Source organism: Erpetoichthys calabaricus, chromosome 9 (genome assembly GCF_900747795.2).
Source record: "Erpetoichthys calabaricus chromosome 9, fErpCal1.3, whole genome shotgun sequence".
NCBI lineage: Eukaryota > Metazoa > Chordata > Cladistia > Polypteriformes > Polypteridae > Erpetoichthys > Erpetoichthys calabaricus.
In genome coordinates this window covers 107,519,845-107,542,825 of record NC_041402.2, presented here as the reverse complement: position 1 = coordinate 107,542,825, position 22,981 = coordinate 107,519,845, and the positions used below count along the sequence as shown (strand labels likewise).

Sequence of the window (22,981 nt, the reverse complement as noted above, 5' to 3'; positions counted from 1 at the left end):
TGCTAGATATAAGAAGAAAGTATTTATTTACAAAAAAAGTATTGCACCATCTCAGAAGGGAAAGTTGGGATGAGTTAAGAACTTGAAGGATATGAACAACTTGGAGCAAAACTTGAATGAAATTTAAAAAGGTAGACAGATTGTCTTAAAGATAGAGAGGAAGGTATGAATCTGTGTCATTGTTCCTGATTTGTTTGTAAGAATATTATTTTTTATTATTACTTCTATTTGCTTTCAAAATTTTATCTTTGTATTTTAATTTTATGCTTTATTAAATAAGCTGAAGTCTTCTAATATTAATTTGATCTGCGTTCTTCAAATTTTCAGGTCTTAAAAGTACAGGTCAGAGGGTGTCAATTTAGTGTCCATTAAAGGGTTAAGCAGAGTTGGGGATGTTGGCCTGCACCAGGTAACCAAATCTGTTAAAGTGTCAACACCAGGTGCCAGGACCAGAGATCTGAAACTGCAGGGGCCATAAGGTCACCATTAAGGGCCCTAAGGTCACCATTGCCTCAATATCTCTTATACCCTAGCCTGGGAAAGAAATCTAGATCCCATGAGATGTATACAACTAGACAACCTTTCTAGGAAGAGGACAAGTTGAGTACAATAAATCAATAAATGTTGTATGATATTGTAATAAATAAATAAATGTCAATAAATACATATATATTATATCAATAAACACAGTAAATAAATAATTAAAGAAATAATTTATAATTATGTTGTTGTTAATAAATAATAATTTATCAATAAATATTTTATGATATTTTACGATATATATACTGAAACAGTTCTGAGTTGCTCCTCTTTAACTGAATAGTAGCACACACACCTTTCCCATTAACAGTCAGATTAGATTTGCTTCCATCAAGCCCCCTGATTTAGCCATAGGATTAACTACAGTAGTTAGCTCTTTGTGGTTCTCGTGTTCAGTCTGAGAGGCTCATTATGGCTATAGGTCTTATCCCAACCAACCTCTGTTTTAAATTGAATTCCTACCTTAATTAAGCAAGTTGTTATTTCCCAGTTGTTTTGGTGACACTCCAGAATTTATAAAACTGGTTTTGCTAATTTTTTATTGGAATATACAGTAGCTATTGTTTATGTACGTTATATGAGCAGGGATGTACAAATTATTACTCTGGATGTCCAAATCAGCTGGGAAACCTGTTGTTGGACTACCCAACATTCTATTCATCAAAAACATTTAGATGAAAATTAAACAACCTTAAAAGCATAGTTTTTTCATGTATGATTTTGGCTATCTGTCACTTGTAAAGGGGGCTGTTTAGCGTACTAGACTGCCATAACCATTTTCTCAGTCACTCATCAGTAAGCATCATAGCCAAAGCAGGCAGTAGCTTTAAAGGAACTGCTGCTATGATAGCTAGTTCAAAATGCCCAAAGTTAAGTGTGTCATTGCTTAATGCAACATAAAACAAGAATGAACAAACTACTTAGATATGGATTAAAAAAGAGGATAGAACCAGATGAGCAGTTTGAGTACAGCTTCAACATCAGTTATAATTGGAAGAAATTGTGATTTCAATCAGTATTATGACAAAAACTTTTGAAATACACTGGTAGAACCCACTCACATGGTTAAATATAGAGGCTGTTCCACAAGTTAGTGATAGCAGCAATGATAGCAGGAGGGGAAAATTTTCAGAAACAAGTCAGAATGTAGAATTTAGAAAGCATGATGAAAGTAGACTACATGAAGAATACTCATTGACAATCCAAACATTAGTTGGCATAGCTATCCTTGAAATGTCATAAAAAACGTTTTTGGAAGCAAGGTCCTTCTTCAACACAGTATATGCAGTTGCAGTTACCTATTTATTTATTTGTTTATTTGTTTGTTTATTGGCAGGATATTAATTATGATGCTTCTTTAATAACATATGAAGGAGGACATTCTGCACCAATTGTTGAATGTGCTTTGATTTCTAACAACAAAAGGTACCCATACATTGAATTTTACTTACCAAATGATAAAAAAAGCAATTGTAATGTAGTGGATCCAATATTTCAAAAAGAGAACATGATTAGTATCTTTATACCTTTGGTTAAAAAATTGTTCCCAATAATAAAACTAACAAACATGCCATTACAATTGGTGCTTATGAAATTCAGTTGTTTTCAATTCAATTGTTTTTGTTGTAGCACTCTTCATTAAGTACAGGCTTAAAGTGTGCTTAAAGTTTACAGGTAAAATGCAAATTACAGATTGTATAAAATCCATAATATAAACATATAAAATACAGATTTGTTTAAATATATAGTAAAGCAATGTAATTCCTAATGATTAACAAAAGTAAGTGAAAAACTCAACCACCATACCTCATATATATATTTTTAACATTATTAATGTATCCTTGTCGACAAACAATATTTCTGATTCCTTAAATGTGTCCATTAACAGACCTTGTTGTAGAAATAGGAAATAAAGTGTAGCATGGTGGTGCATTGGTTGATGCTGCTGTATCATGGCTTTAGTGCCCTGTGTGGGAATTGCACATTCTTGCCATGTCTAGTTTGCTTTTCTCTGGATCTCCAGTTTTCCTTCCACATCCTAAAACTTGAATGTTTAAAATGGCCTTGTGTGAGCATGGATATGTTTGTGAGTTGGACTTGTGATGAGCTGGCATCTTGTTCAAGGTTAGTTCTGTGTGCCCAGTATTGCCTGGACAGGCTCTGGCTTCCCAGATTAGACTGCTTCAAAGCCAAAGTTTTTCCAGGTGCCATTTCGGCTGGTCACTTTGTCAGTGAAGTGTGTGGACGAAGGATCTGTTGCTGCTGAAATAACCATCTTATTAACACCTGTGAGTGGGTGGAAATGGGGCTGCAAATAGAGTCATGATGAACCAGAAATGCATTCGTAATATAGGTTGTAGAATCATTATAATACAAAATGAGTATTGAAGTAATTTTAAAGTGTTAAAATCAATACTTGTTCATATTACGATACTTTTGACAACCACAGTATCTATAGATTTACTGGTACTGACCCTTTAACAAGGAAAAACATCTATGCAGACTAGATAAAGGCTAAAAAAGATGTTTTATCAGACAACTCAGAAGTGTGCAAGTGATAGTGAAGGGAAGGATTGTACACAGCACAGAAGGTAAATAAAATAACAAGGACTATGTCCCTCTGGACCTTCCTCTTTCTCTGATGCATTCTTGACAAAAAGCTCATCTGACTGAGAAGATGAAGGTCCTTATAAGACAACTTCCAAGAGTACTTCCAGTGATAGTCCCAGATGCCACAAAACATGTCTATGTTATCTCAGCTCCTGCAGACGCTCCTACAAATACTACAGTTCTCAAGAGCTTCTCAGAGAAATTTAACTCTTAGAGCAACAAAATCCAGCTACCCCCTTGTTGTCAGAGTAATTTTGGTTCCCTAGACCTTTATGCCTGCCAGAACTCTGTTTTGCTATATAGCAAGTTCTGTCCTCCTGCTCTCCCGTACACGTAATATAGTACAGTAGACTTTTTTAATAAAATCTTAAGGCTTCTAAATCTTACTCAACCCAACTCAAGGAATACTCAATCCAAAAATGACATTTTTTATATGTTACTTACCACATGTAGTTTGTGGTGATGGCCAAGAGAAACCTCATATTTTCATGCAGAATGGAGATGAAACGTGTATGATAAAATGGAAGTCAATTGTGACTAATATTGTACAATGGCTAATGAGGTGAAAGACAAAAAAAACTCATGTTACTCATATCACATCATCCACGTGTCAGTCATCCAATCGTAAGCTCAAGACGTGGAAGATGCATGTTTGTTTTGTAAACTTGTTCCCAAAAAGTCCCCAGATTGATGCTTACTCGATTATGTTGACCTCTTTTAAGAGTCACTTTGGATAAAAGTGTCTACTAAGTAAATAATTGTAAATGTAAAATATTGTTAAATGTATACTTCCAGAATTATAAGCATACCTCATAAACAGCCTCATCATTTTTGAGTGAAATATTCCTTTAATAACATACAGTAATTATTAAGTGAGTTTTAATATTGACATAATAATAATAATATACACTATTCGACTTGCTCTTGCTAAGAAGGATAAATTAATGTAATAAATTAATGAGAAATGACATATAGTAGGGGCCATAGTGTTGTCATATTTAGCACTGGTGCCTGCTCACACCTTGCCTGGTCACTGTCTGTGTGGCGTTTTCACATGTCCACCTGGGTTCTTCTGAGTACTTCCAAAAAGTGCAGGTTACAGTGGGCAAGCTGACTTCTCAAATTTCTCCTTATATGAGGGATGGTGGTATATCTGTTTGCTTGCCTGCAATGGGCTGTTGTGCTGGAGATGGTTTCCATTATGCTGCTAGGATAGGTTTCTGCCTCAGTGCAACACAGCATCAGAGTAAACAAGTGAACATGATAAATGAATGACTGAAGTACAAGTGCTATGAAGTTCAGTTTTGTGCTTTCATCTTTTTTGTTTCGAGGTTTGTGACAGCTTCCTGGGATAAGACAGTTAAATGCTGGGATTTTGAGACACAAAAAATACTTGTAAGTACTTTTGATAGTGTACTGCTTTAGTGATCTTATACACAGCAACATGTCTTGGTTCCAAATAATATTTGAAATATTGAGTTCATTTAGCCAGTTGACCTAAGATTCATGGTGTATGATTATTGCATTTTTAATGCTAGCATCCTAAATGTGATTATGCACTGTTATTATATTTTAAGTGGACTGCTGTTTGTGATGCTCTTGTAACATGCTGTGATGTTTCTCCTGATGGAAAGTACATAACATGTGGTTCTGACATGGAAAATTCTGCTTACATTTTGGATGCTGGAAATGGTAAAATAATAAAGAAACTCAAAGGTATGCATTTTTATTTCCTATAGTAAAAATTTTAAAGACAAACTGATATGTATGTAGTTTATTTTAAATTAAAGATCATTCAGAAAATTTCTTTGCAAACATCAGTCCCTCTATCGATTGTCTTGTAAACCTTATATTTCTGTTCATGAAAGTACTGGAACTGGTCCATGCTCAGACTCTCCCTCATCGGGCCTAATTACCAGTATGTCTGTATGAACATGCATGCAACATGCAACAGCTGCACTGAATCCTGTTAGCTGATTGTGTCAGCTGACACCATCGGATTAAAAAATAAATAATAAGCATTTACTTAAAAACGTTACAGCAGGTTTTCTGTGTCACTTATTCTTCTTAGCCGTGGTTCCTATAATTTTTATGAGGCAGGAACCTCATTTCCACAGCTATTTTGGTACTTTAGAAATGCAGAATTCAATTCATCTCAGTTTATTTTTATATAGTTCTCTTTACTGAGTGCAGGCGCAGATCACTGTAACAAGTCCACAGGTAAGTGCAATTATAAGCTTTCCAAATGACTAATAACATAATGAATACACATAATGACACAGACTTGTTTAAACAGACAGGAAAACAAAATTCTTCAATACGGATTAAAATAAATGGTACCTAACAATATGTGTCAGTTAATTAATTGTTAAACTACTGTATATTTAGCTGACAATGGATGGAATTAAAACAAAATCTCCAATCATTAGCATTAATGGAAAAAATAAACTCTGCGCATGGTAGTGGTGAGAGTCATGGTCAATTATAACAGACAAGGTCAAAAGATACATAGTCCTGGAGACTTTGGCCGACTGGCAACCGCTCCCTCTTGGGCGTTCTATAGTATACAGTAAATCTGTGCTGGGCTGTCTAATATGCTAACATAATCTTTCTATCCATTGATCTCAAGGCTCCTTGTACAGTATCTAACAGCTTGGTAGTAGAACAGTAGCACCATGTGCCACATCAGAACACCAAGAAGAAGAAAATCAGAATACTGAAGGATTGGTAACATTTCATAATTAATGTGTTACTTAACCTTGGCCTTGGTTATTTTAAGGCTTTATATGTACGTATGGAAGCCTGTGTGAAGACTTAACAACAGAAGAAAAGCCTAAATCAAAGCAATTCCCCAGTATACATTAATTATAAAGAGGTGCAGATTAAAAATACTGAAGTAATTGTAATTGTGTAAAACCTATACATATTAGAGGTATAAAAACTGTTAAATAATAGAGTTAAATGTAAATAATCAAGTGACTATTTTTACAATAGATCGGTTCGCAACAGAGTGTGAAACGGCAGGGATGGGAATCAGCACCTCCAAATCCAAGACCATGGTCCTCAGCTGGAAAAGGGTGGAGTGCCGTCTCAGGGTTGGGAGCGAGATCCTGCCCCAAGTGGAGGAGTTCAAGTATCTCGGGATCTTGTTCACAAGTGAGGGAAGAATGGAGCGTGAGATTGACAGGCGGATCGGCGCGGCATCCGCAGTGATGCGGGCTCTGCATCGGTCTGTCGTGAAAAAGGAGCTGAGCCAAAAGGCAAAGCTCTCAATTTACCAGTCGGTCTATGTTCCTACCCTCACCTATGGTCATGAGCTATAGGTAGTGACCTAAAGAACGAGATCACGAATACAAGCGGCTGAAGTGAGTTTCCTCTGCAGGGTGTCTGGGCTTTCCCTTAAAGATAGGGTGAGAAGCTCAGTCATCCGGGAGGGGCTCAGAGTAGAGCCGCTGCTCCTCTGCATCAAGAGGAGTCAGATGAGGTGGCTTGGGCATCTGATCAGGATGCCTACTGGATGCCTCCCTGGTGAGGTGTTCCGGGCACGTCTAACCGGGAGGAGGCCTCGGGGGAAGACCCAGGACACGCTAGAGGGACTATGTCTCTCAGCTGGCCTGGGAACGCCTTGGGATTCCCCCGGAAGAGCTGGAAGAAGTGGCCATGGAGAGGGAAGTCTGGGTATCTCTGCTCAAGCTGCTGCCCCCGCAAACCGATCTCGGATAAGCGGAAGAGGATGGATGGATGGATGGATATTTTTACAATTTTGAGGAATGCCTGACAAGATTGACCGTGTGTTATTTTTATCACCTGGGAAATGAAGCTCTTTAGCAGTCTTTTCTTTTCTGTTCTTGATTTGAGGCAACCTGCCTTTTAATGAAGAATCATAGAAAAAAATTCCTTGTCTCTAGCAAACATTGTTTAGAGTGCTGTGTGCAAATATAATACCCAGACATTTTTGTTTTCAACTCTTTTGGATTGGTCAGTTGTAAGCATGCACCATTTTATAGGCACAAAACAGGCACTTTTTGTCCATAATCCACTTATGGTATATCCTAGTAAAACATAACACAGCAGATTCCCAAATAATAAGATATTCGACATGTGTCCTTGAGGCAATAAAAGATCCAATATAAAACACTTGATTGGAAAAGTGTATAAATTGGCAGCAATGCTATAAATCATTTATGCATTGTGAGTATACCTCAAATTATAATTAATATATATTCTAAATATATGTTAAATAGAGCTTTCATCCTATCATTATTTTAAAACACAAACAGCATCCGTACAGACTGTTCTTGAAAAACATTTACTTTATACTGGAAAATAAAAGCATTTTACTAAGGCCACATATCTTGTTGATGAAGAGAGACCATCAATTGTACAAACATTCCTTTATACTGTACATCTTTTGACATGCCTTTGTAGTAGAGGAAATCACATTTTTCTCATTAACCCCTTTTAAACATGCAGACTTCTCTAGACTTATCACATGCAAGAATTCCAAAAACATGGCAGTTTTGCAACTCAAGGCCTAGTATAAGTAAAAGTCTCCTAAATTTCTATGCAACAGTCTATGCATAGCTTGATCACATCCCTGAATTTGGTTCTCTAGGGCTAAGCATTCAATTGATGTCTGGAAATTAGGTGGATTTTAAAAATAAGAGAATTTCTTCTCATCCCAAGCAAGGAGCACATTTTTTAACACAGCTACCACTAGACGTTGCCATTCAACATCCACTTTACAGCTTATGCTCTTCTCTAGTTAAGACAGTGCTGTGCAAAGGTGGTAGTTAAATGGAGAAAGTTGGCTGTCAGTATCACTGCCCTCTTACACGGGTTGGGCTTTACTGTGTGAATGCCATAGACTTTGGGTCTTACTGTGTCACGTGGATACATGTGAATGAAGAACTCTCAAAAATCCTGTGTTAAAAAAACTATTGATGGGCAATCCCCATCCATCAGCCAATCCAACCTCATCATTGCTCGTCCATTCCCATTTGGTTTTAGGCTGAGGTATTATTCTCTTTAGATTTTCACCCATTCCCCAGTCTCCCCATTGCACCCAAACTGGTTAAAAAATGTTGGCTATTGTTGTGGTGTGAAATTTTGCATACAAGTTGTTAAATATTTTGTATGTCTTTATTTGTAACTTAGGCAAAGCAATATAATATTAGTGTTACATTAGTGAGAAGCATTCATGTTTACCCCCAGGACTAAGTCAGGATAGTGAATTTTACAACAGGGTTGGTTCAAGTGCCTCAAGCAAGTTTGGCAAATATATCTCTGCAGGGCTCTCTCAATCAACCCCCACAGGAAAGCCAGACTGCCTAGCTGGCAAGCTCCACGGGGGTAGGTATGAAAGGTATTCTCTGCGCAACTGGTCTGAAGTATGGCTGTTTGAAACTGGCTTGTATCAGAAGCCTTTAAGTACCATGACGCCCTATTAGCTGTAGGGGTTGGACAGAAAATTTATAAATTTGCTTGCTTTACCCCTCTCTTACAAACATCTGATGAAAGACCATCTCACACACCATGAACTGAAAAGGATAACATAATGAAGAACACAGGAAAGCGGCCTGTTCTGAAGAAAGCTGACCATAAATGATGCCTTAACTAGAGACATTTTAAATAACTAACACGTTGGTGTGCTGCCTGAAACCACACATCACCATTTATCATGTTGTATGGTTGCCAATATTCAAATGTACTTTGCATATTGTTATTATTTATGAATATTATCAATAATACATTATTTAAAGTGTAACTTAACTCCTGCTTGTCTTTTACTACACCTAATTGCTTGAGGTTATAGATGTAGAAGGGAAGGTGGGAAGAAGTTATATGGTACAATACCTTATAAACAGTGGTAAGTCTGTGAGATTTGAGGCATTCTGACAAAGGCAACTTATTAATAATACCAGTGGCAGACCGTGCATTTCACACCTAGGCCTTCAGTAGTGCTCCGTCTGAATCAACCCGCCCCTCAAAAACTAATTTATGGTTATAAAAACCATCTTAATAAGCAGAAATACAGTATAAAGAGCCGTTGCATTGCAGATAGATAACTCCTGTAGCCACAATAAATGCCTTTATTGAATAGACAAACCAGGGTTGAACAAGTTCCTTTCTACTGCAGCTACAGCCCGCGACACACATAAAAAACATCAATAATAACTCATAAACTTGCAATATTATTTAGGAAAATCGCAACATTTTACTCACCAAAAATTTGGATTATTTGTAAACAAAATCCATCCTCCTCTCTTTCCTCAAAAACAGTTCAATTACTCTGTCATACAGATTATCCGTGCACTTCAGTTCCATCACGAAGTCCCTTTCTATCGCCATCGAAGCTAATGCTGAAAGTCGAACCTGCCCTGTCGTATTTCTGGCATAAGTTTTAATTCGCTTTAGGGCTGAAAATGTCCGCTCGACAGAAGCAGTGGACACGGGAATGCTCACCGCCAAACATACCAATGTGTACTAGCTGCCCCATGATGCTCTCATTCAGATTTTTATATTACACCATCCTATCCAATCAACGGGTCTGAATACGGTGACGTTGCCGTACGCCTGCTAGAGGGCCCTAGTGAAACCAACTCAAAATCTGATTGGTTGAAGCAACAGTTTAATCGACATTTATTTTGTGTTAGAGGGCCTGCAGAACAGATTGTGAAGGCCTCCTGGCAGACTTCTTTGACCCTGCCTGGCAACAAATGATGGCTGAAATGTGATTGGTTAAATGCTTTAATACGAAAATACATGTCTGGAAGCAGGCACAGCACAACCATCGGAAAAGCTATGAAAGAAAGCGGACAGACTATTTGGAATTATTTATTAAGTATTCATGGACAAAATATAATTAACATCAGTTTGTGATTCAGATATTTTTTAGGCCAGCAGAGAAGGCCTTGCAGGCCCTGACGGCCCACCACTGAATTTTACAAAAGGGGAAAGTAAAGTAAAATATTACTCAACCAAGACAAAACAGCTATGAATCACCCCTTTTGCCTTCAAAAAAAAAACCATAACTCTTGTATAATTATACTGTGCAAAGTTTACTGTTGTAGTATGTCCCTTGAAATGTACTTTACAAAGCAGCAACAATAATTTTAATAGGATTTCGTGTATTGTATTGCGTGGCCTCTAGTCTTCCTGAAGTAAGGCGTATAATATATACGTCTGGAGGCAACAATGAGTGAATTTTGCTTAAAACTCGGGGGAAACAATTAGATGTTTCACTGAGTGTCACATTTCTAAACCAATCTAATGTCTCATGAAAGCAGCGCACAAAATAGGGGTGGTGATTTTGAAATGGAAAGACAGGAGTTGCTCATGTTAACATGGTCCAACAGAGAGCTGTTTATGATGAGCTGTCTATAGTCAATAAGTCTCCTAAAAACTTACTAGACAAAATGTGTGTCACATATACAGAGAGCACATTGCACGCCTTAAAAATGAACAACCTGTTTTAACAGTAAACACAACCTGATGCAGAGAAAAACCTTCCTATAGCAATGGAATATACATTGGCATGCAACAGCATCAATGGACAAATGATAAACATGAACTATATGTTGCCACTGGTATTGTGTGTTTCCTATAATAGTGTAGGAATCAGTGTAAGCTTAAAAGGAATGGCAGCTATAAACAGCAAAATATGCATTTGAAGTAAACAGAGCTTCATGGACCATCAAAAGGACTGCCATGTAAAGAGCTGAAAACAAAGAGCCACAAGAGATGCAGATTTTATTACTTAGAACACCTGAATCAACCAATCTGCCTAACGACACCAGTAAAGCTTGGAAAAAGCTGCACAGCATCCATTTTGTGACTGCATGTCTAAATGAATAACTAAAGAAACTTAACATTATTGTCTAATTGGAAATGCAAACATGCCATGACAAAATAGCTGCACACACATTGTATATCCATTGACCACAATGCTTATCTAAACTCTATTTGCTGTTGTTATGTCATACAGTGATACAGTAGTCAAAATGACAAAGATACCATAGCAGACGGGGCTCTTCACAGATGTGTGCAGCCCAGTAACTGTGGGGGTCTACTTTGTGGATCTTTCTGTTTCACTGTTGCAAAGTAATTATTAAGCTTTGGTTACCATGTGCTACTGAGCTCCTGAAAGGATAAAAGCAATTTGAGCTTTTTATTCTCTCTCCGAATCAAGTCTTTTGTTCAGTATCTTTTGATTTCTCCCTGAAACCTCGGTGATGGTTTAAAATACATAGAACTGGAGAAATTGGGGAAGGATGTTTTAGAAAGAAGCCCTGTGGGTGTAGCCATTGCAATGCAAGATTTTGATGTTACTCACTACACACTTATTCTCCCCAGACATGTATTCTTGTTTGAGAATCATGTCTGGCCCCATCGGACTACATGGCCCCAATGAAGAAAATGGCAAACAATTTTGACTTGAACACACACAGTTTAAAGTAACATACAGTATGAAATGTTAACATATGTAAAATAAATTTGATTTGTATTATTACCATCTCTAAATATTTTTTAAAGAAAATTTGTTATCCTATAGTTGTAGTTTTAGCATAAGAAAAGGAACATTCTGTTTGATTAGTCATAGTTTAGGTAGCCAAATGTCTTTGATTGCTACTGTCTTGAAGTGTTTTCCTTTGGTTTTTGATATGTTCCGCTTTTTCCCATTTCATGCCTACGTTAAGAACATTTCTCCATGCTACATTTGATTTCTTATTCTCTTACCCTTCCTTCACTGGCTGTTATCTATCTAATCATTTTTTGGAGACATAAGCAAAAATGCAACAGTTGAACATATGCAATCATTCAGACTCTTTGCTCAGAGACAATCACATGCACAATATGCTAGCTACTTCTCGGAAACTCTTCATGTTTGATGTGGTCTTGTTAGGTGAGACTGAGGACTGTCCTGAGACACATTCAGCTATTGTTTACAGAAACTTTCCATTTTTCTCAGGATTAGATTATAGCTGACAGAACAACAGTTTTACAGAATTTAACTTTTATTTGAATACTGGTGTTTGCTGTTGCATGTACTGTATTCAGGATGTAAGAGCCAATCTTAGAAAGTTATAGTTTGTGTAAAATTCACATAAGTGTCTGCTTAATTTCAATAGAATATCAGTTTCACATAGTTACTTAGGTTATGGTATAGTCTTTTACACCCTGTAAGTTAACATAAAAAAGAACTTTCATAGCTATTCCTGTAAAAACAAAGTGTTAATTAAGCCAATTTGGAAGTAGTTTCACTGCTTGAAGCATGAACTGATGATAGATTAGTTTACAAGTAGAACACTGGCATACAGTTTTCTGACCATTTCTTGATATGAACTTATGAAGCTATCAGTGTATGACTGTGTTTAGAGGGAAACGAAACAAGACAAGTTAGCCTTAAACAGAACATTTCTTAAGCCAGAACCTTTCTTTGTATTATCAATTTTTCTCTATTTTTGTGTAAACTGTTTGCTTTTGAATTTTACTAAAACTTTTAAAACAAAGATATTTTTATCTTTGTTTGGAATTATTTGAACATGTGTCATACTGTTGCCTGAACTGTTCTATGAAGTAAGCTAAAGCTGTAGAACCTTAGAAATTTTGGACAAATGCAGCTACGCAGGATATTTGCTGTAGCACTGATGCAGCTTTGCCAGGGTTACAGTTGACATCCACCTCAGTTTTGCTTTTCCTGGACACAAGCTTTTAATATCCAGTATATGAAGTTAGCCCCATCTTCAACTGATTGTTGTCAAATGATTATATGTTGTCACGGCCCAGAGGACGACATCACTTCCCCCAGACGTCCTATAAAGCCTCACTCCCTTCCTCTGGAATTCAATTCTGTTTTGGACTCTGTCTTGTAAACTTCACTTGCACTCAACTTTTACTTTTTGCAGCCAGGATTCAGATTATACGGGTGGCTGCCCCAAACCTTTGCCATGTCTCATGTCTCTTCTTGTCACAGTGGCGTAGTCGGCAGGATGATGTCCCTGAAGAAACCGGGACAGGACCCTAAAACAACCCAGGTAGAAAAATACCGAGGCCAAGTTTCTGGGCGGGGAGTGCGTCGGGGGGGGTCATGAAAGACTTGGTGCAGGCTCCGTTCCACAAGGGCAAACCCGGGCTGAAGCCCTATCTGGGGGAGCGTGCGGAAGGTACCCACCGGTGTGGGCTGGTTTCTGGGGAGGACGCAAAAGGGGCTCATTATGCTCTCCTAGGTGGGAGAGCTGAGCCACCCATCTGGACCAAGGTCCCTGTTAAGGATGGGCTTTTTCCCAGGCCAGCAGGTGAAGGGACTACTATACTGGGAGTTCAATCCAAAGAGGTCATTCCCTGAGCAAGATATGGCTCTCTGGGAGCAGGTGGGTCTGTGACTACAGCCATTTGAGTTGACCCCATTACAAATTGTGCAGCAGGTTGCCTGCTTTTTGCTGCTTCAGCATTTACCCCAGGACTTTACCCAGCCGGCCTGGGGTGACTTCTACTCCATGCAGGAGATTATACAGCTCATAAAGACCCCAAGGCCAGCCTCGAAACCTGGGGGGGCAGAACAGCCCTTTAGTGGAATCAATGGGAGCAACATCCCACTTAAGAAGTCCCTCCCACACAATCCGGAGCCTGTTTACTAAAGTGCCCGGACCACCTAGCGTGCGACCTGTCTGGAAACAAGGTGGACTGCAGGGGGATGTGGGGATGTTGTTTGTGTGCCCTTAGCGATCCTCTGGCGGATGCCCATATGGGGAAGGTACTCATTAATGGGTATAAAGTGATGGTCTTGTTTGACTCCGTCATTTCTCGCCGTTATGTTTTACCGCGACAGTGGATTAAAAGAAAGACCAGTCAGGTGTATACACGGAGACGTCCGCATGTATACAGTTAGGTCCATAAATATTTGGACAGAGACAACTTTTTTCTAATTTTGGTTCTGTACATCACCAGAATGAATTTTAAATGATACAACTCAGATGCAGTTGAAGTGCAGACTTTCAGCTTTAATTCAGTGGGGTGAACAAAACGATTGCATAAAAATGTGAGGCAACTAAAGCATTTTTTTAACACAATCCCTTCATTTCAGGTGCTCAAAAGTAATTGGACAAATTAAATAACTGGAAATAAAATGTTCATTTTTAATACTTGGTTGAAAACCCTTTGCTGGCAATGACAGCCTGAAGTCTTGAACTCATGGACATCACCAGATGCTGGGTTTACTCCTTTTTAATGCTATGCCAGGCCTTTACTGCAGCGGCTTTCAGTTGCTGTTTGTTTGTGGGCCTTTCTGTCTGAAGTTTAGTCTTCAACAAGTGAAATGCATGCCCAATTGGGTTAAGATCAGGTGACTGACTTGGCCATTCAAGAATTTTCCACTTCTTTGCTTTAATAAACTCCTGGGTTGCTTTGGCTGTATGCTTTGGGTCATTGTCCATCTGTATCATGAAACGCTGCCCAATCAATTTGACTGCATTTAGCTGGATTTGAGCAGACAGTAGGTCTCTGAACACCTCAGAATTCATTCGGCTGCTTCTGTCTTATGTCACATCATCAATAAACACTAGTGTCCCAGTGCCACTGGCAGCCGTGCCATCACACTGCCTCCATCGTGTTTTACAGATGATGTGGTATGCTTTGGATGATGAGCTGTTCCACGCCTTCTCCATACTTTTTTCTTGCCATCATTCTGGTAGAGGTTGATCTTGGTTTCATCTGTCCAAAGAATGTTTTTCCAGAACTGTGCTGGCTTTTTTAGATGTTCGTTAGCAAAGTCCAATCTAGCCTTTCTATTCTTGAGGCGTATGAGTGGCTTGCACCTTGCAGTGCATCCTCTGTATTTACTTTCATGCAGTCTTCTCTTTATGGTAGACTTGGATATCGATATGCTTACCCCCTGGAGAGTGTTGTTCACTTGGTTGGCTGTTGTGAAGGGGTTTCTCTTCACCATGGAAATGATTCTGTGATCATCCACCACTGTTGTCTTCCGTGGACGTCCAGGTCTTTTTGCGTTGCTGAGTTCACCAGTGCTTGCTTTCTTTCTCAGGATGTACCAAACTGTACATTTTGCCACTCGTAATATTGTAGCAATTTCTTGGATGGGTTTTTTCCTGTTTTCGCAGCTTAAGGATGGCTTCTTCCACCTGCATGGAGAGCTCCTTTGACCGCATGTTGTCTGTTCACAGCAGAATCTTCCACATGCAAGCACCACACCTCAAATCAACCCCAGGCCTTTTATCTGCTTAATTGATAATGACATAACAACGGACTTGCCCACACCTGCCCATGAAATAGCCTTTGAGTCAATTGTCCAATTACTTTTGAGCCCCTGAAATGAAGGGATTGTGTTAAAAAAATGTTTTAGTTGCCTCACATTTTTATGCAATCATTGTGTTCACCCCACTGAATTAAAGCTGAAAGTCTGCACTTCAACTGCATCTGAGTTGTTTCATTTAAAATTCATTGTGGTAATGTACAGAACCAAAATTAGGAAAAAAGTTGTCTCTGTCCAAATATTTATGGACCTAACTGTAAATCCGCCCGTGTGTTACGTTTGTCTGGGAGGAACACTTAAAAGACTCACCGTGGAGGTTCTTCCCGATCCACCTTTTTCGGTAATCCTAGGGCGGGACTGGTCTGAAAGTAACTGTGATAGACTATTGAGTATTCCCGGACAAGCTTTGGGTCTAGTGATAGATGAGAAAGACTCGTCTGAAGCTGCCTCCACGCTGTGTAAACAGCCAGCAGAGAGTGAGACGGAGGGCCAAGAGGTTTATTTAGAAACTCCTGGACTGTCAAGGGCTACTACGTCATCTACCAGCGCCCCGGCAGCTCAGGAGGAATCTTGGCCCCTTGAGGTCAGACCGGACCCTCTCTCTGAGTTGCACTTTCAGTTTAAAGCGACGCCGGCTTCTTTCAAGAAAGAACAATGGAATGACAACTCTCTGAAACACGCAAAGAATGTAGTGGTTCTCGTCAACGGCCAACGCATGCATCAGCCCATGCCACAGGGTCCTCGCTTCATTATTAAAAATGACCCATTATATCCGGTCGCGGAGCATGAGGGGAAGGACCGGAAGTTGCTGCTAATCCTGCGAACCTACCGCTAGCAGGTCTGAGAGTTAGCGCACTCCCACCTTCTTGGAGGCCATCTCGGCTCTGACAAAACACTAGAGCGAATCAAGTTCCGGGTTTTTCTGGCCGGGGATTAATGAGGAGGTTCGCCGTTTTTGCATTTCCTTTCCGGAGTGTCAACTGTGGCAAATTACCAGGAGGGACCGCGCTTCTCTTGTCCCCTTTCCCCTGATTGATGTTCCTTTTGACCAGATTGGGGTCGATATAGTAGGACCTTTGGAACCCTCAGCCCGAGGACATATATACTAGTCCTAGTGGATTATGTGACCATATACCCAGAGGCTGTTCCCTTGTGCTCGGATACTTCTAAAGCAATCGCACGGGAACTAGTTGGGGTCTTTGCGTGAGTTGGCATCCCTAGAGAAGTCCTAATGGACCAAGAGACGCCTTTTACCTCGGAAACGTTCAAGGAGACTGCCAAGTTACTGAAGATAAAGCACTTAAAAACCGCAGTGTATCATCCTCAAACCGATGGGTTAGTTGAGAGATTCAATCAGACTCTCAAGCAGATGCTTCATAAGGTGGTCAGCGAGGATGGGAGGAATTGGGATCAACTCCTCCCCCTCGTTCTCTTTGCCTACCGGGAAGTCCCCCAATCCTCTACAGGCTTCTCATCTTTTGAGTTGTTATACGGATGCCAGCCCCGGGGTATATTGGATATCTTAAAAGAGGGCTGGGAAGGAGAGGCTTTTCCGTCGACAAATATTCTAGAATATATTGCACAGTTACGTGATAGATGTGATAAAATTAGACCCATTTTAAAGAGTCATATGGAGGAGGCGCAAGCAGCACAGGCCCGCCCTTATGACCATGGCAAGACTCTCTGGGAGTTCTGTCTGTGGGATCAGGTCTTGGTATTGGTTTCCACCTCTCACTCCATATTGCTCACCCATTGGTAGGGCCCTTATGAAATTAAGGAGAGGAAGGGATTGGTGGACTATTTGGCGAAACAACCCAATCGTTGACCAAACGAGTGTGTATCATGTGAACCTGCTGAAACCGTGGAAGGAGAGGGACCCCGATCCCTCCTCCGGTCAGCCCCACTCACTCTTTGCTCAAACAGATCCCTTTAATTTCGGTGAACAATTATCTTCCAGGCAGAGGCAGGAGCTGGAAACAGCTATCCGCTCCATCCCAGGGGTGGTGAGTGAACAACCCAGCCGGACCTCTCTGGTTGCGCATGACATATTGACTGACCCGGGGGTGATCGTCCGAGAGCAACCCTATAGACTCCCGAAGGCAAAGAAAGCTGAGGTGGAACTGGAAATCAAGCGAATGCTGGAACTAGGAGTGATTGAGGAGAGTTTTAGCTCCTGGTCCAGTCCCATCGTCTTGATCACAAAGCCCGATGGCAGTTGGAGGTTTTGCAATGACTTCCGTTGGCTTAATCCGATTTCCCAGTTCGATGCTTTTCCCATGTCTCGTGTGGACGACCTCCTCGAGAGGCTGGGACCAGCTAGGTTCCTGACCACACTTGACATGACGAAGGGGTACTGGCAGGTTCCTTTTAACGGAGTCCGTGAAGGCTAAAACTGCGTTTAGCACCACTAGTGGGCACTGGCAGTATCGTGTCCTTCCATTCGGGTTACATGAGGTGCCTGCAACTTTCCAGCGTCTGGTGGACAAAGTGCTCTGACCCCATAACACGTATTGTGCTGCCTACCTGAAAGACATCGTCATCTATTCCGGCACGTGGAAGATGCACGTACAGCAGGTCACAGCAGTATTGCGGGCACTAGGAGGGGCCGGGCTTCGAATCAATCCCAAGAAATGCTTCTTTGGCTTGAGAGAGGCTAAATACTTGGGCTACCTGGTGGGCCGGGGTACCTTGAGGCCATAGTTCCAAATTAAATGCCATACTGACATGGCCCCATCCGCAAAACAAGCGGCAGGTCCGATCATTTATCGGTTTGGCTGGGTACTACCGCCGGTTTGTGCCTCGCTTCTCCAAGAGAGCGGCACCCTTGACCGACTTAGATAGATAGATAGATAGATAGATAGATAGATAGATAGAGATAGATAGATAGATAGATAGATAGATAGATAGATAGATAGATAGATAGATAGATACTTGACGAAGAAAAGAGCTCCCAACCTAGTGGCATGGTCTGATAAGGCGGAAGCTGCATTCAGTGACTTGAAAAAGGCTCTAACTTCAGCACATATATTAATAGCCCCTAACTTTTCCCTTCCATTTGTCCTACAGATGGATGCTTCGGACACAGGCTTGGGAGCCATGTTGAGCCAAAGCGTCGATGGTGTTGAACACCCCGTAATGTACCTAAGCCGGAAACTGTTGGACCAAGAGTCCAGGTACGCAGTGGTGGAGAAGGAAGCCCTGGCGATTAAGTGGGCAATTACGCAGTTGCAGTACTACCTCTTGGGTCGGGTGTTCACTCTGGTGACGGACCATGCACCCCTAAAGTTAATAAAAGCACATAAACTTAATAACATTGATTTCACAAACATCAGCTTAAATTTAGAGTGTTTGTTAATGTATCCTTCTAATCCTTTCAAATGCCACAGTAAAGTATGCAATACAATCATAATCAAAACAGAATCGACATCATGCCAGGACCTTTTGGACTAATCATGTAGCAGGTCTTCCCATGAATACACCTAAATTTTAATATGATACATTTATAATAAAGCACAAATTACCACTGTGGAAACCAACAGCGCTCCAGCCGCCCCAATCCCGACACAGACAGGCAGAGACACGAGTTCCAGTGTAGCACACATTTATTTACAAGTGGGGAAGCACTTTTCCCTCGCTCCCCACAACAGCTCAGTACAAAGAGCACCAAATTCACAGTCCATTCTTTCTTTTCCTTGTTCCTTCTGCCTCCACTCCTCCACAATCAAGCTTCGTACCTCTTCCTCCCGACTCTGGCTCCTTGAATGGAGTGAGGTGACTCCTTTTATGTTACACCTGGGAGTGCTCCAGTTGGCTCATCAGGATTAACTGAAACTATTCCCAGGTGTGATGGAAACCCAAAGTAGGGTTCTACAGCTCCCCCTAGTGGCCTCCACGGAACCCAAGAAGGCTGTGCCAAACTCCAACTCCCAGCATGCCCTGCAGGAATCAGTGGTGCCTCATCTGCCCAGGAGGGCTTCCCTCTAGCGTCCTGGGGAAGGTAGTGCCTTATGAATGCTCTCTCCACTGGTTCTTCCATCCAGCTGGCGTCCCGGACAGGTAATGGCCATGGCCGCCCATCACACTATACAGTATATTCATAAAACAGAGGATCAAGAGCAAATATACAGTATGTGCATATGCAAAGGCAGGGATAATCAGGGTCACTACCATCATGAAACTTAGTGACAAAAGAGCTTTATTGAAAGAGGGTAAATCCTGTTAATGTGTTTCACTTCCCCAAGCTGCCACATGGCAGTATATTATAGATCCACAAGCATACTTGTAAGGACAACAGTTTGGCCCTTATCAGAACACCTCTGTTGTGAGGAGTATTTGCGAGGGTTTGTGTTGCTATAAACAGTATGATTTTTGAGGAAGGTGTACAGGGAGAGGTAATTGTACTTGCCAGTAGCCACGTGGTATTTCTGTGGAAGTATGTCATGGAGGCATTAAGTGTATTACTTTGTCAAGTATTTGTACTTTTCTAATTGCCTGTTTAACTGTTACTTCTAATTTTATTAAACCATGTTTTCTAGCCTAATTTGGTGTCCTGTATCAGTTTTTGGGTTCACGATCTGCTCATGGGCACTGGTATGGTATAGAGCAAATACAATAGGTTCACTTCCCGGGTCCTCCCTGCGTGGAGAGCGCTTTGAGTAGTAAGAAAAGTGCTATATAAATGTAAAGAATTATTTTTATTATTATTAATAGACATTGATACTCTTCTTAAGTTTTTGTAGTTGTTCAACCTCTTAACACTCATACATGAATTCACTGGAAAATTATTATCTCTATTATTAATTGTAAACAGAATACCTGTGTTTCATGCTCATGTTGAGACCCCAAACTATAATGTGATACATTCCAATTTTTGAACTTCTTCTTCTTCTTTTGGCTGCTCCCGTTAAGGGTTGCCACAGCGGATCATCTTTTTCCATATCTTTCTGTTCTCTGTATCTTGCTCTGTGTCGCAGGTGGCTGGGCGGGTGACCCGGCCGGGACGCCCCGGTGTACCGGAAGAAGGCTTACGCCCACCTCAGACCACGTTGGGGCGACCACCCTGGTTGCTATGGAGGCCACGGGTTCAGAGCATGGAAGCTCATCCCTTTGGGGGCCCGTGGTCACTGCCAGGGGGCGCCCCAATGCCTTGGGAGCCGTGGACGTCAGCACTTCCGCCACATTCGGAAGTGCTGGGGGGAAGAAAAGCAGGGACACCCGGAGTGCTTCCGGGTATGCAGCCGGCACTTCCGCCACACTGGGGAGTGCCGGTGGAAGATTGCCGGGGAGCACCTGGAGCACATCCGGGTGCATATAAAAGGGGCCACCTCCCTTCATACGGAGACTTGAGTCGGGAGTGAAGAGAGGACGATGTCTGGGAGGAGGCAGGAGGTGGCCTGAAGAAGTGAAGGCATTGTATTGGCCAGGACTTTGGGGACTTTTGGGGACTGTGGCACTTGTAAATCATGGAGCACCTGTATAATAAACATGTGTGGGGTGATTTAAACGTGTCTGCCTGTCTGTGTCCGGGTCATGTTCCACATCTGTTACACCCATCACCTGCATGTCCTCTCTCACCACATCCACAAACCTCCTCTTAGGCCTTCGTCTTTTCCTCTTACCTGGCAGCTGTATCCTTAACATCCTTCTCCCAATATACTCAGCATCTCTTCTTTGCACATGTGCAAACCAACGCAATCTTGCCCCTCTGACTTTGTCTCCCAACCGTCCAACTTGAGCTGACCCTCAAATGTACTCATTTCTAATCCTATCCATCCTCGTCACACCCAGTGCAAATCTTAGCATCTTTAACTCTGATACCTCCAGCTCTGTCTCCTGCTTTCTGGTCATTGCCACCATCTCCAACCCATATAATATAGCTGGTCTCACTACTGTCCTGTAGACCTTACCTTTCACTCTTGCTAATACCCTTCTGTCATAAATTACTCCTGATGCTTTTCTCCACCCATTCCAACCTGCCTGCACTCTCTTTTTCACCTCTCTTCCACAATCCTCATTACTCTGTACTGCTGATCCCAAGTATTTAAACTCATCCACCGTCGCCAGTTCTACTCCTTGCATCCTCACCATTCCACTGACCTCCTTCTAATTTACACACATGTATTCTGTCTTGTTCCTACTGACCTTCATTCCTCTCCTCTCCAGAGCATATCTCCACCTCTCCAGGGACTCCTCAACCTGCTCCCTACTATCGCTACAGATCACAATGTCATCAGCAAACATTATAGTCTACGGGAACTATTGTCTGATGTCATCTGTGATCCTGTTTATCACCATTGCAAATAAGAAAGTGCTCAGAGCCGATCCCTGATGTAATCCCACCTCCACGTTGAATGCATCCGCCACTCCTACCGCAGACCTCACCACTGTCACACTTCCCTCATATCCTGTACAACTCTTACATACTTCTCTGCCACTCCTGACTTCTTCATACAATACCACAGCTCCTCTCGAGGTCCACAATGACGCAATGCAACTCCTTCTGGCCTTCTCTATACTTCTCCATCAACACCCTCAGAGCAAACATCACATCTGTGCTGCTCTTTCTTGGCATGAAACCATACTGCTGCTCACTAATCATCACCTCACTTCTTAACCTAGCTTCCACTACTCTTTCCAATAACTTCAAGCTGCGGCTCATCAATTTTATCCCCCTGTAGTTACTACAGTCCTGCACATCCCCGTTATTCTTAAATATTGGCACAAGTACACTTCTTCTCCACTCCTCAGGCATCTTCTCACTTTCCAAGATTCCATTAAACAATCTGGTTAAAAACTCCACTTCCATCTCTCCTAAACACCTCCATGCTTCCACAGGTATGTCATCTGGACCAATAGCCTTTCCATTTTTTATCCTCTACATAGCTGACCTTACTTCCTCCTTGCTAATCCATTGCACGTCCTGATTCACTATCTCCACATCATCCAACCTTCTCTCTCTCTCTCGTTTTCTTCATTCATCAGCCTCTCAAAGTACTCTATCCATCTGCTCAACACATTCTCCTCGCTTGTGAACATGTTTCCATCTTTATCCTTTATCACCCTAACCTGCTCCACATCTTTCCCAGCATGGTACCTTTGTCTAGCCAATCGGTACAGGTCCTTTTCTCCCTCCTTAGTGTCCAACCTCTCATACAACTCATCATATGCCTTTTATGTTTTAATATATGGTGTCACAAACGTGCATATGGGAGGCAACTAAAGGATTCAAATGAGGGTAATTCCATGCCAGACCAGGTGGTGGTGGAGTGCACTAATCCTTTCTCTCTTTCCTCTTCCAGTTACGGGAAATTCCGCATGAACCCGATGATGTCACTTCCAGTCCCAACCCCAATTACGTCACTTCCTCTGCCTTTCCATAAAACCTCCATCTTTACTTCCTCCAAGCACGCCAAGCACCCTTCTTGCTGTCACCCTTACTACATCTATTGTAGTTGCGCAACTGTCTGGTAACTCTTCACTGCCACCCAGTGCCTGTCTCACCTTCTCCCTAAACTCAACCTTGCAGTCTTCCTTTTTCAGCTTCCACCATTTGATCCTTGG

At 41.3% G+C, this 22,981-nt stretch overlaps 1 protein-coding gene across 1 annotated transcript in view; it reads left to right on the top strand.

The window, feature by feature from the left end:
- The window catches only part of LOC114657611 (WD repeat-containing protein 88-like), a 110,459-nt gene that overhangs the window by 33,475 nt on the left and 54,003 nt on the right, over positions 1–22,981 (top strand). Inside the window, exons 3-5 of the mRNA XM_051931546.1 lie at positions 1,877–1,965; positions 4,482–4,545; positions 4,728–4,866. Coding sequence (XP_051787506.1) covers positions 1,877–1,965; positions 4,482–4,545; positions 4,728–4,866 — 292 coding nt within the window. The remainder of the gene's footprint in view (positions 1–1,876; positions 1,966–4,481; positions 4,546–4,727; positions 4,867–22,981) is intronic.